The sequence below is a fragment of the Wolffia australiana genome, chromosome 10, assembly GCF_029677425.1.
Source record: "Wolffia australiana isolate 7733 chromosome 10, ASM2967742v1".
NCBI classification, from domain to species: Eukaryota; Viridiplantae; Streptophyta; class Magnoliopsida; order Alismatales; family Araceae; genus Wolffia; species Wolffia australiana.
Genome location: NC_135844.1, coordinates 13,785,735 through 13,799,158, shown reverse-complemented (window position 1 = coordinate 13,799,158; position 13,424 = coordinate 13,785,735). Strand labels below are relative to the sequence as shown.

Sequence of the window (13,424 nt, the reverse complement as noted above, 5' to 3'; positions counted from 1 at the left end):
GTTAACATGGAAACTTTAGGTTAATAGAATGAATACTTAGTGTTTATGAGTGGAAAACTAGTTATCTTGGCATGCTAGTACCATAGAAACTGTATAATTGATCTCACATTCTTGTAATTTTCCAGGTTTACAATGAAGGAAACATTGAGATATACAATTAATTTATCATTTAAACTCCTACTCTAGGATTGCATCTCATAGATAAAAATAGTACTTGTCTATATGTCATGCATATATGAATAGTATTGCACATGAGTCAAGACTTGTACTAGTATGTATGCAGATATTCAGAGGTTATGGTTTCATAAAAAAATCATAATTCCAATGGTTCAAGTTGAAAAAATTATTTTATGGTAAAATACAATAAAATAAAGTATTATTTAATAGTAATATTATTTATAGAATAGTAAAATAAATGGGCTAAGAAGACAGGAAACTTATGGAGATGTTTGGGCTTACAAATAGATAATATTGAAATGATCCTACCTATCTAATGAAAGTCAAATATTCGAAAAAAGTAACGATAATATCAGTCACCAATTCCATACCGAATACAGAGAATGGATTGACAACACCCACACGGAGGATGATGCTCAGCTGCATTGGAACATGTGAATAGTGACATGGAAAATACCAGGTAAAAGTAAAGGTGCATTGCCAGGAAAAATCATATGGGGTAGAATTTTTTGTTCCATTTACATCTCATATTCAGATTACTCTAAAAATGGGTGGATGAGAAATTCAAATATCTTAACAGATAAAAATTTCTGAATGTGTAATTAGTGACTGGAATCTTGAATGCTACTTTTTTCACACGAAGGAAAAAAATTTCCCTACATAATGCCAGTATTAGGAACATACAGAATAAAGTTTAGAAAATTAGTTTTTAAATTTATTTACTCATACAAATTTTTTAGTTCATAGGGTGTCATTTAATTCCTCAGTAGGTTCATGCAGAATAATTTATAAAGCAGGACCATGCAATATATACTTAGATAATGTGATCTAGGGGTTGATACAAAGGTGCTAAGTTCTTCACATAAGTCTATTTTGGGAGACAAATAGGAACGATATTCTCTAATCAACCCCTGTCCATGAACAAATTAAAATTTATAGAACTGTAAAATGACTGCGATGGGATAATGAAACCATCTCAAGATCATCCTGTAAGACTGGAATAAGAAAAAGCCCTAAGGAGGATTTGAGCCCACATACCAGGAATCAATGAAATTTCATTTTTTGGAGGCCTTATTCAAATATAATAAGAAATATATCCAGCTGCTCAACCTTATTTCAATGGTCAAACCATGAAAAAATTAAAATTTCTAGAACTTTAAAATGAATGAGATTGGATAATGAAATCACATCTAGATCGTCTTGTAAGTCTGTAATAAGAACACACCCATAGTAGGATTTTGAGCTTAGTTGCCAAGAATTAGTGGAATTTCTTTTCTGGGTGGGAGGCTTATTCAAATGTAATAATAAATATATCCAGCTGCTCAACCTATTCCAATGGTCAAACCTTGAAAAAGTTAAAATTTCTAGAACTTCAAAATGAATGAGATTGGATAATGAACTCACCTCTAGACGAGTGTTCGCCCGTCCCGATACCAGTACCGGATGCCGGTATCAGGACGGATGTGGTATCGGATACCGAAAAGGCAATTTCTGGTATCGGTTCTTTTTGATATCCAGATATCAGATATCGGTATCAGATATTGGTTGCTGCAGTGCCGATATCCGATACCGATATCTGTCTTGATGTCGGTTTTCGTCTCCATCTCAGGGGGAGGATGACGACATTGGATATCGGGTATGGATACCGGTTTTCGATATCCACATCAAAAGGATGCTTAAAAATATTATCAACTTATGTGTTCAGCGATTAACGTGGGCAAGAGAGTAATAAGTGACGTTTTTTATTGTTTACACATCTCGTTTAATATATACAACCAATTATTTTCAATTTCTTCCATATGGGATAACAGGATTCGGGTTTGGTGTTAAATTCAAGTCCCTTTATCCCATATGGAAGAAAATAGAACTTTTACTTCTATTTATTGGACGATGTGTTATTATATTAAATAATAAACAAATATGAGGTCCACTAAGTATGGCGAGTATAGATTAAAATAGCATTTTAACATTCAATGCATAGTCGGACTCATTTAATATATACAGAGAAAGGTTTCTAATTTCTTCCATGTGGGATAACGGGATTCTGAGTTTACATTACACTTCGAATACTGTTATTCCATATGGAAGAAAATAAAAATTTTGCCTCTATATATTAACTGAGATTGAAAATAGATTAAAACCATTCGATGCTAATGTATGTAAGTCATAGATTGATATGAAAATCATACTTTTTACTGTCAATACTGGTTCCGCTATGCGGATACCGTTTCCGATATGCGGATATCCGTCGTGTCCCTCTACCTATGGTATCCGGTACGGACATCCGTCTACCCCTAGAGATGGATATCGTCCGATATCCGATATCCGATATCCGGCACCGTCTCATTTTTTCCCGGATATCGGATATCGGTTGTCTGATACCGGATGACGAACGGATATCGGTTGGGCAAACCCTACTCTAGACTGTCTTGTAAACCTGGACTAAGAAAACGGCCAAAGTAGGATTTTTGAGCTCCCTTGCCAAAAATCAGTGGAATTTATTTTCTGGGTGGGGGGCTTATTCAAATATACTAATAAATATAATTGTCAAACCATGAATAAATTAAAATTTCTAGTAATTTAAAATGACTGATATGGGATAATGAAATCACCTCTCTAAGACGAGAATAAGAACAAGCCCAAAGGAGAATTTAGGCCCACACACCAATAATCAAAGAAATTTCTTTTTTGGGGTCTTATTCAAAATATAATAATAAATATTTCCAACTGCTCAACCTTATATTCCAATGGTCAAACCATTTCTAGAACTTTAACATGGTTTAGATGGCATAATGAAATCACCTATAAAGACTGGAATAGGAACAGGCCCAAAGGAGGCTTTGAGCCCACTAACCGATAATCAATGAAATTCTTTCTGGGGAACTTATTCAAAATATAACAATAAATATATCCAGCTGCCTAGCCTTTTATCCAATGGTCAAACCATTTCTAGAACTGTAACATGGTATAGATGTCATAATGAAATCACCTATAAATCATCCTCAAAGACTGGAATAAGAACAAGCCCAAAGAGAGTATTTGAGCCCACTAGCCAATAATCAATGAAATTTCTTTTCTGGAGGTGGCTTCTTAAAGTATAATAATAGATATATCCGGCTGCTCAACCTAACGGGTACGTCCAGTTCTCCAAAGCAGAGGGGTCAGAATCTTGCAAGAAGCTCCCTGCGACCTGGATCTCTCCTGGGGAAGGTACCCTTTTCAGATCCGGCGATCTCCGCGACCCTAAATTGCTGAGAATGTCCCGGATTGTGCAATTGATTTGAAGGGCTGCGTTGATCGTCGTCGAATTTTGTTTCGGGACCGCGAATCGAGGGATCCCGACAAGGGCACCCTCGAAATTCCCCGATCCGGAGATGCCTGTGGCGGCGTCCGCAATTTACTTTCTCAATCTCCGCGGAGATGTGCTCATCAATCGCCTCTACCGCGACGATGTTGGGTGGGTTCGCTATCTTTTTCATTCGCTCTGATTACGCTTTTTTTTGAATGAACTATTCGGTTCCTTAGTTTTTAGCTCGTAAAAAGTGTGTTTACTTCTTTGCTTTAGCTTCTTGGTTGGTGTTGGAAATAGTTCTGCGAAACCCTGATCTACTAGCGGACGGAATTGCTAATTTCGCATCGTATTTAATCAACTTGGCTCGTTTCCGTTGCTTTTGAGCATCACATCGTGTTCACCCATAATTTAGACTCATTCGTCTGAAGATCGATAGCTGACGAATCCCTTCCCAGTGGGTAATTTCGAAACTAAATGAATCTGCTACTTTAAGGCCACTTAAATTTGTATACTGATGGTTCTTGTATCGGATTGGTGAGATGTTACGTTTATCTCATCGAATTTATCAAAATTTATGTTACAGCTGTAGCTCAAGTATCGTTTCTGTTGTTCATGAAAACTTTAGTCATCTTTGTTAATTTTTAGTTTGATGCGCTATTGTTTCTTGCAGGGGAAACATGGTGGATGCTTTCCGAATGCATATAATGCAGACAAAAGAACTTGGCACGTGCCCTGTTCGGCAAATTGGGGGATGCTCCTTTGTTTATATGAGAATTAGCAATGTGTACATCGTCATCGTCGTGAGCAGTAATGCAAATGTTGCATGTGCTTTTAAATTTGTTGTTGAGGTTAGAATTATGTTGCAGTTTTTTATTGTGTCGTTTACTCGTTTGATGGGGATATCCTTCCTTGTTATCGGCTATGTAAGAAAAACACATAAGCTAGAGAAAACAGAATGAATTTTAGGTCCGAAAAAAAGGTTGTCCACTGAGGAATATGGAATTGATGCGATTTGGCTTCCCTTTCCCCTGATATAATTTGGGGAGAAGCTTTTGCCGTTTCTTTTTGACTTTTCTTTGTCATGACTTCTTATTATTTAACTCTTTTAGTTAGTGTACCTATCAACATCTAATCTCCGATGCCCTTACCTTAATTGCTCCTGCATTTATACTTGGAGAAAATTTATGTCACTTATTGAAGTGCCGAAATATTCCTCAGATTTCGTACTTACTGACTGGGTAACTAATGTGAAAAGTATTGAGCCACGTTCATTTAGTTACTTTTTCGAAATATGACCCGCTGAAAGAAATATTCTAGCTTTAGAAATTAGTTTCCAATTTGTTGACACCATATTTTTATCTTTTCACTTCTTTTGATATATTCTTTTAATATTTTTTAGATATCACCTTGGCATTTTTTTCCATTTGTATCATGATTCTCCTCTTGTGCTGCATCAAATCTATGCTGCTTGCCTCTTTTTAAAACTCAGTAGTTTCCTGGGATTTATCCTCTCTAATTACTTCCAGAATTTATCAGCAGTTTGTTTTCTTGTTCACTGATCTCTGTTTAATATTTCTTCAGGCTGTTACTCTTTTCAAATCATACTTTGGTGGACAGTTTGACGAAGATTCAATCAGGAATAATTTTGTCTTGATTTATGAACTTTTAGACGGTACGTTCTTTTTTTGGAAGAATGTACGTTCTCTACGTCTGATTTACGCCTCACCTACCTCTATCTTGGTTCAAAGTTCCCCCAGGCAAAGTTCTATCAAATATTTGTTGCCTACTTTTTGCATTGCGCTTCCTCTCCCATTCTCCCTCTGTCTCTCTCTCTCTCTCTCAAGAAAATTTCGTAATTCGGGGAAAGACCTTTCTGGAATCAAGTCTCTTGAATTTAAGCACAGGAAGTTAATTGAGAATAATTATATAATCGTACTTTCTCAAGAATAAAGTCCCTGATTATATAGTCATACGTTCTCTAATTATGTTGAGCCAATGGATTTTCTCTTCCTTTTTTAAAATCCTGGTGGTTTATTGGTACAACATCTAGGTGTATGAAATCATCATTGAAAACCGTTTTGGTGTCAATCGTATCAAGAAAATTTTCGAACATTATGATTCTTTGTTCCAATTTTTTTTGACCTTGAGGTCTTCCTTTGAATAGAAATTATGGATTTTGGGTATCCCCAGAATCTGTCACCAGAAATATTGAAACTGTACATCACTCAAGAAGGGATCAGGTCTCCGTTTTCTTCAAAGGTACGATCTCTGTAAAAAATGGTTACACCGTAGACTTTTTGAATTTTCATTCAATTAATATCTTACATTCTTTCAATTATGCCTTTGATTGCATAGCCTGTGGAGAAGCCGGTGCCAAATGCTACTCTTCAAGTAACAGGAGCAGTTGGTTGGAGGAGAGAAGGCCTTGTTTACAAGAAAAATGAGGTGATCAGATATTTTTACAGTTTCAAATTCCTTTTATCATTGCGTTATCTTGAGCAAACTTCAAAACAGATCTCTGGTTATATCTTATTTCTCTCTTGTTTCTATGTTATTTCTGTTCTTTCCAGTTTTACCCTTACTCTCCATTGTTTTAATAAAAGGCCTTTGATTCCGATCAATGTAACCTTTTTTGGAAAGAAATCAATGTGACCGTTGTCCGTTCTCTCTCTATCGTCTCTTTTTATCTTTCTCTGCCGTCTTCACCAAGTTGACCATCAGATAAAGCAATACTTGATCAATTGACACTCTTCTCTACTCTCACGCACACACATACACTCTCTCTCTCTCTCTCCCTCTCTCTCTCTTTCTTGTTGCAGTTCATCTTTCGACCGGATCAATTTTATGGTTACATTTTCTTCTTCTTCTTCTTATCACACTCTCTTCCTCTGTCCATTTTTTTCCGAGGCACTTCATCTTCCTCCACCATCTTCTACGATTCAATTTAAACCGTTGTCAGAGAAATACAAGGATGACTTTTGTCTTTTAAATTGCATACTGATGGAGAAATAATTTCAAACCTTGTTTTGATAAGTTTATGGTAATGACTTGGTTTTTTTTCTCTCAGGTTTTCTTGGACATTGTTGAGAGCGTCAACCTTCTCATGTCGTCTAAAGGTACAATTAGTTCCCGATATTTTTACCTCTACAATCATCGTGGCTTTTATTATCTAACTTTTTTTTTGAACAATTTATTTATTTGTTTTAATCTTTTTATTTTGTTACTGTGGCGTTTCCTGCTTCTTTCGGCGGCCGCAGGCAGTGTTCTACGTTGTGATGTTACTGGAAAGATCTTGATGAAATGCTTCCTTTCTGGGATGCCCGACCTAAAATTAGGATTAAACGATAAAGTTGGTCTCGAGAAGGAATCACAGATAAAATCGAGGCCCACAAAAAGGTGCCTGCTCTATTTCATTTGAATTATTTATTTGATTGTTCATTTTGTTGCTTGTTAATTTAAATTTTTAACAGTTGAAGAGTAGATATCTAGGGTGTATCTGTTGGGTCCTTTTGGGAAATTTGAAAACGACCAAACGTTTCATGAAAGCAGAATTTTCCAGTTCAACTGCCAAAATGGGGCACGCAACCGATTGTTTTTCATGAATCGCTTGATATTTCTAATTGTAGACAGAAATTTATATAAAACGTGAAGATTACTACCATTCTTTTGGATCGACTATATGTTTCAAGAAAAAATTAATATTTTCCACATCTAAGAAAAAGAAACTCAGGACACTCCCTCTAGTCTTGTGGATTGAGGTTTTTAACAGTCACTTTATAGTGCAGAGCATGTGAAATCTCTTGAAGTTGAGGATAAGCATTCAGATGGATATTAATAATTTTTTAGATTTTTTTTTTCTTAAAAAAAGATGACATATTTTTGTGTATTTCACCTGATGATATTTTCAGTGGAAAGACTATTGAACTTGACGATGTCACCTTTCATCAATGCGTCAACCTCACGAGGTTTAACTCGGAAAAAACAGTCAGTTTTGTACCACCAGATGGCGAATTCGAGCTGATGAAGTAAGATTTCTTTTAATCTTGTAATATTCGTACATTTATGTCACCTAATTTCTGTTTGGTTTCTCTTTTTCTCTCTCTTAATCTGTCCTAATTCTATGAAAGTTTTGAAGTCCATGTGTTTTTTGAAACCTGGAAGTAGGGCGTGGATATTCAATAGGATCGGATAAGATTGAATATCCTCGGTTGAATGATTTTGATGCACCGGAACTTGCTTGGGCCCATTGGGCTGATCAAATCTGTGGGCCCATCCAATAACTTTTTTTTGAAGTGATAGTTCCTTCCAATGATGGATCGCCAATTCAATTGAGCTGCTTGGGAAGTTCAATCCGATAACCCATTACGCTGAATAGGTATGTCCGTCCAATCAAAATCTACTCCAAAGCACTCCCTGGACATAGCAGCTTCAGACCCAATCAGATTGGATGTAATGTTATCGAATCTGATCAGAAAATTAGATCGATGTGATAGCCCCAATCATGATATTGCAAGATATGATCGATCACATGGTGCAGATCTTAATTGGGCCAAATGGCACGAATCTTTGGATGCTCAAGTTGGTCGTTCATTCTCATCAATCTAATCGAATCTGCCAATTTCTACCTTCAAGGCGGTGCATAATTGACTTATTATTTCTTCTCAATGCAATCTCTCCTTTTTCAGGTATAGGATTACTGAGGGCGTGAATCTTCCGTTTAGAGTGTTGCCAACAATCAAGGAGCTGGGTCGAACGCGCATGGAAGTTAACGTCAAGGTCTTCAATCATAGAAAAAAAATTCGGAACAATCTTTGTAGTTTTAGTTTTGCCACCTTTTGATAATCATTCACGTGGCAGGTTAAGAGCGTGTTTGTGGCAAAAACATTTGCTCTTGGGGTTGTTGTTAAAGTGCCTGTGCCAAAGCAAACCGCTAAAACAAGTTTCCAAGTCACTTCAGGCCGCGCCAAGTACAATGCCTCTCTTAACTGCATTATCTGGAAGTGAGTTTTTGTGATAAACCTTTTTCACATTCAATTTTGGGCCTGATTTTATCCAAGACATCCTTTTTTGCTATTCTTCGTCTTCAAATTTTTTATCATAATGAAAACTAGATATGAAAACTAGAAGTAGATGATGCGAATGGACGCTTTTTGGTTTGGATTTTACTTTTTCTATGCAAATATACTCCAGGATAATGAATCTTTCCTGAATTCCCTTTTCCCGGTTTCACTTTTGAGCGAAAATTGGTTCAATTTATCTTTTTTTGTGATTCTCATTGTCGATTACTGTTAGTCAGTGCCCCATATTTCTATATCTGTTTCGTTCCTTATATTCGTCATATTGCCTTTTTTGTGTTTTTAAAATCTGTTTCTGGGCCTGAACCATTACCAATGTAACCTGTATTAATACAGGGCCACGAGTAAATGAGTGAGGTTTTCATTTTCTTTCTCTCCTAAACCCAAGTCATCAGGTGTTACTGGAGAAGATAGAATCCAGCGAGAATTTTGACAATGTTGTGGATCCGAAAAATGACTGGCATATAATTGGATTCTTAATTTTTTCGACATTAAATGCTTCACGAAAAATATTTCCTGATAAACTTTACCCCATGTCCAATTGTTTTGATTTGTTTACTTTAACATCCGTATTACTATTCTCATTTGTTTGTTATCATGTGACAATTTAATAATATGGAATATAAAGTGTATTATCTCTGAGTTGATACTTTGAATTCAACTTTTATTTTGTAGATAAAACTATTTCAACGTTAAAAACATATCGTGAAAATTTGAATGAAATTTAGTTCTGTTCTTAGTATCCGTTTGCCATTCTCCGTTTTGATTGTCCTGAAAAGTAGATTTCTGTTTGGATCCTTTCTAGTTTGGAACCTTAATTTCATATATAGAATTATTTCAGGATTAATAATATTTCGTGATAAACCTTCCCCTGGTTTTTAAAATTTGAAAGAAAGTTACTCCAGTATCCTTTTTTGCTATTCTCATTATTGATCATCGTTAAGAAAATTAAACATCATTTGCCCAGAAGTATGCTTTCTATTTAGGGATTTTAATTTTCATGCTAAAAATATTTCAGGATTAGGAAATTTCCCGGTCAAACAGAGTCGACTATGAGTGCAGAGATTGAGCTGATTTCTACCATGATTGAGAAGAAGGCCTCCACCAAGCCGCCCATTCAAATGGAATTCCAGGTTCCAAAAAAATATGTTTATTTAATTGCCGTTCGGTTGATTTCCATTTTCTATTGACGATTTTCAATTTCTGTAGTAAAGTGGCGGAGGACCGTGGCATTTGCATTCATCTCTGTCTCTCTGTAATTTGTTCTCTTTGTTTTTTCTCGTTTGGCAGGTACCCATGTTCACCGCGTCTGGTCTACGTGTCAGATTCCTCAAGGTATGCGCATCCTTTTTTTCACAGGGAAGATGAGAGAGAAAGAGAAAGAAAAAGAGAGAGAGATGGACAGGTAGAGAGAGATGAGCTGAACAGATAAAAAGAGAAAGAGACTGGAAGATGGAAAGATAGATGTTTATGGAGAAAGAGACAGACCGGTAGAGAGATGCAAATAGAGGGAAGGGGGAAGAATTAGATAAGACTACATAAATATGTATATATACGAGGAATAGTGATAGTTGGACAGGTTTGTTTAAAGTTAGAGACTCATGGACTTGTAGATGTTTAGGAGAGGTGGACAGGTAAATGTAGAGAGAGACCAAAGGGCAGGTGTATATTTAGAGAGAGAAAGAGATGGGGAGAAGGTATATGTATATACAGGTACATACATATACACACATTTACAGAGATAGAGAGCGGGACAGGTAAATGTAGAGAGAGACTGAAGGGCAGATGTAAGTATATGTACATACATGTACATACCGGTAAGCACATTTGTAGAGATAGAGAGAGATGGACATGCAGATATTTAGAGAGAGACAGTGCAATAGTTGATGTTTAGGAGTGATGCACAGGTATAGTTCTGGATCGTCCCGGACGTGGACGAAGGACGGGACGGGACAGGACGAATTTCGTCCACCCACAAAAAAACCGCCCCTTTCAATAATCTCGGGACGATTTTTTGTCCCATCCAGTCCTCTTGGGACGAGTTTTCCTCCCGAAATTTGTCCCGGACGAAAAAAACCCATTTTATATTTTTCATATATTAATCTAGATTTTTCTTAGTATTTTAAGGGAAATATGGAGGAGAGAATACAATTAGTTTGCATGCTCGAAAAAACCCAAGGACCTTGATGCAAATTGTAATTGCGAGGCCACGTGGTGAGATCTCAACCGTCGGATGTGAATCTGGCGGTTTTTCGTCCACTTCCGTCCGTCCATCATCCGAGACCTCCTGATGGACGGTTTTTTCGTCCCACGGGACAAAAACCCTCCCGTCTGGTGGTCCCCGGGACGAATTTTCATCCCAAAATTCGTCCATATCCTCGGACGGAATGATTTTTTTGTCCCGGGACTTAAAAATCGTCCCATCCCAGTCCCTGAACTATATGCACAGGTACATGTGAAGAGAGAGAGACCGGATGGCAGGTGTATATTTAGAGAGATAAAGCGATGAGGAGGTAGAGGTTTAAATAGAAAGTTGGCTAATCTCATGAATATTCTGCAGGTGTGGGAGAAGAGTGGGTACAACACGGTGGAGTGGGTGCGGTACATCACCAAGGCTGGGTCTTATGAGATTCGGTGTTAAGGAAGTTGCCTGAATGGGTTTTGTCAGGATCGGCCTACAAAACTCTCTCTGGCAGAGCCCCAACTCTGTACAGCACCCACCCACCATTTCTTTCATCCAACCTTCCAGTTGTTGTAAAGTACGTCTAGTGAGTTGGGGGAGAGTGGGAGAACAATTTGCCCCATTTATTCTTACTTATTATTCATTTTCTCCCTGGTTTTGGATCTCAAACGGCACATTTTTTTCTTTGGCTTTCTCTCTCTTATTAGGGAAATAGCATCGTCCTGAACTCATTCTTCTTGATTTCATTAAATCATCATATATCTGTCATTGATACATTGTAAGATCTGTATGAAGCTGGTCAGTATATAACAGGTTGAATCTAATTCTTAGAAGCTCAATTTTGGGGCTTATAAAGTTGGTAGTTCAAGTGAATTTTGTACGAAATATTTAACATAATTGAACCTTAATATAGGGGCATCTCCTAACAAAATAAGTTCACTAAATTTTATTCTGATCTAGGGGAATAGGGAAGAAGAGGTAATTATAATACTTTACCTATTGATCAACATATTTCGTTTCACCACACATGGCCACTAGCTTATTTTACATTCTTCCTCCAAGTACAAAATCTAAAGATTCTAAGATAAGTTCGAAATATAATTTCAGACGAAGAGTCTAAAAAATACATGCTGGATTTGGGATTATTAGATTCTAACTTGTAATAAGATCAACATGTTTAGCAACCAGATCACTCAAATGTAGGAGCATAGAAAGTATAAGATGAATCTCCTAACGACCCTTCATGTTCACTTTGTACTTGATAGTTCTAGCCAGATATTTTGCTTATATACCTCTAGAACATGCTACCTGACTTGATGCCCCAGAATTATACCCTCTTGTCCTATGAAATGATACATTTCTCAACTTCTGACCACCTTGTTATTTATGAATAAATGCAAAACCTTGTTAATTCACCTAAATAATAAACAATCATGATTCCCAAAACAGATCACCCGTGCATCTTCAAAAATTAGCTCTTACATTCTCCAAAGGAAATCTTTTATAATAAATAAACCAAATAGGTTTGTAAATTTGGTTCGCTCTTAGTTGTTCTCATGAATACCTATATTATTTTATACATAATAGCCATAGGAGAAGCAACAATTCTACAGTACAATAAGAAAAACAAGAAAGAAGTGCAAAAACAGAGAAGCACAAAAAGGAGCAATAAGAAGAATAATAAGAGGAAGAACAACAAAAAAAAGTAAATAAGAAAAAGAAGCGCAAGGAGAACAGCAAGCACAATAAAAACATGCATAAGAGCGAGAAGAAGAGTAACAACACAAACATGTATCATGAGAAAAAGAAGCACAAGAAGAAAAAGAAAACTAGGAAGAAAAATCATGATAAATAAGGACAGTACAAACAAAAAAGTAGTATTTAGAAGAAGACAGAGAAGAAGAAGAATAAGATGATGAATACTTAGGTTTAAGTCAATTTTAATAAATGTATATATTTGTATTTTGATGAATGTTCAATATGGATTGGGCTTGGTCAACCCTCAGCAAGTGGGTTTACATGTGGTCAGCCATGTTAATTCATATAAGAAAGTATGCATACGAATGACTGCCTTCATGTATAAAACGACATGATGTTTGACTATTTGGTCAATGGGGTCCATCATTTTGTTAAGGATCAAAGCTTATATGACATGTTTTAAACAGAGTATGATGTCATTGGTGAGATATTTGTGTTAATCAGACGCAATTTCATAAACTATTATAAAATTTTACCAGATATGTTAACCAATATTCATCAACATTTTACTAATAATTTGATGTTGGAGATTCAGTGATTGGTTTTATCTTCTATGGCCTATCAAGTTAATAGCAAAGCTATAATGAAACCTAATTAAAGGACGCAAAGTTATTTTGTCCCATAGTAATTGCAATTCACAGCTAGCTTTGCAAAAAATACTGACACATCTTTCACATTTCAAACACCAATAGCCCACTTTACCCCTAATTTCAACTCACATCTTTGCATAAGATCTGGCTTTCTAATTTTTTTTTCAGGATTCATTGAGTAAATTTTCAATGCCAAGATTGTTTCCAACCTCATCCCATATCCAAAAGGAATTGAAACTGTTCTTTTTGGTAAAGGCTTACAAAAAATGCATTAAGAAAAATATTTTGCCCTAAAATTTCCATCTCTATCTATCTCTATCTCTATGTCTATCTTTCTCTCTGTGTCTATC

The 13,424-nt window shown here is 36.2% G+C and overlaps 1 protein-coding gene across 2 annotated transcripts; it reads left to right on the top strand.

Annotated features, from left to right (window-relative positions):
* The first annotated feature begins 3,285 nt into the window (after nucleotides 1–3,285).
* On the top strand, nucleotides 3,286–11,374 carry LOC144708377 (Clathrin adaptor complexes medium subunit family protein). 2 transcript variants are annotated; one of them, XM_078581644.1, is made up of 14 exons: nucleotides 3,286–3,387; nucleotides 3,464–3,634; nucleotides 4,140–4,317; nucleotides 5,051–5,141; nucleotides 5,634–5,728; nucleotides 5,825–5,914; nucleotides 6,537–6,585; nucleotides 6,727–6,865; nucleotides 7,378–7,494; nucleotides 8,155–8,245; nucleotides 8,327–8,469; nucleotides 9,563–9,677; nucleotides 9,835–9,879; nucleotides 11,105–11,374. In XM_078581644.1, the coding sequence occupies exons 2-14, from the start codon at nucleotides 3,552–3,554 to the stop codon at nucleotides 11,183–11,185; spliced, it is 1,317 nt and encodes a 438-aa protein (XP_078437770.1). In that variant the 5' UTR covers nucleotides 3,286–3,387; nucleotides 3,464–3,551; the 3' UTR covers nucleotides 11,186–11,374. The 2 variants fall into 2 exon arrangements, with proteins under 2 accessions (XP_078437770.1, XP_078437768.1); XM_078581642.1 differs by having other exon boundaries at nucleotides 3,299–3,634.
* The last annotated feature ends 2,050 nt before the right edge of the window (nucleotides 11,375–13,424 follow it).

Excerpts from the sequence above, each read along its gene's own strand:
- LOC144708377 (XM_078581644.1), top strand. The coding sequence starts at position 3,552 with ATGCCTGTGGCGGCGTCCGCAATTTACTTTCTCAATCTCCGCGGAGAT. Across the intron at positions 6,866-7,377 it reads AAATCGAGGCCCACAAAAAG|TGGAAAGACTATTGAACTTG; the intron begins GTGCCTGCTCTA and ends TGATATTTTCAG. Across the intron at positions 8,246-8,326 it reads GCATGGAAGTTAACGTCAAG|GTTAAGAGCGTGTTTGTGGC; the intron begins GTCTTCAATCAT and ends TTCACGTGGCAG.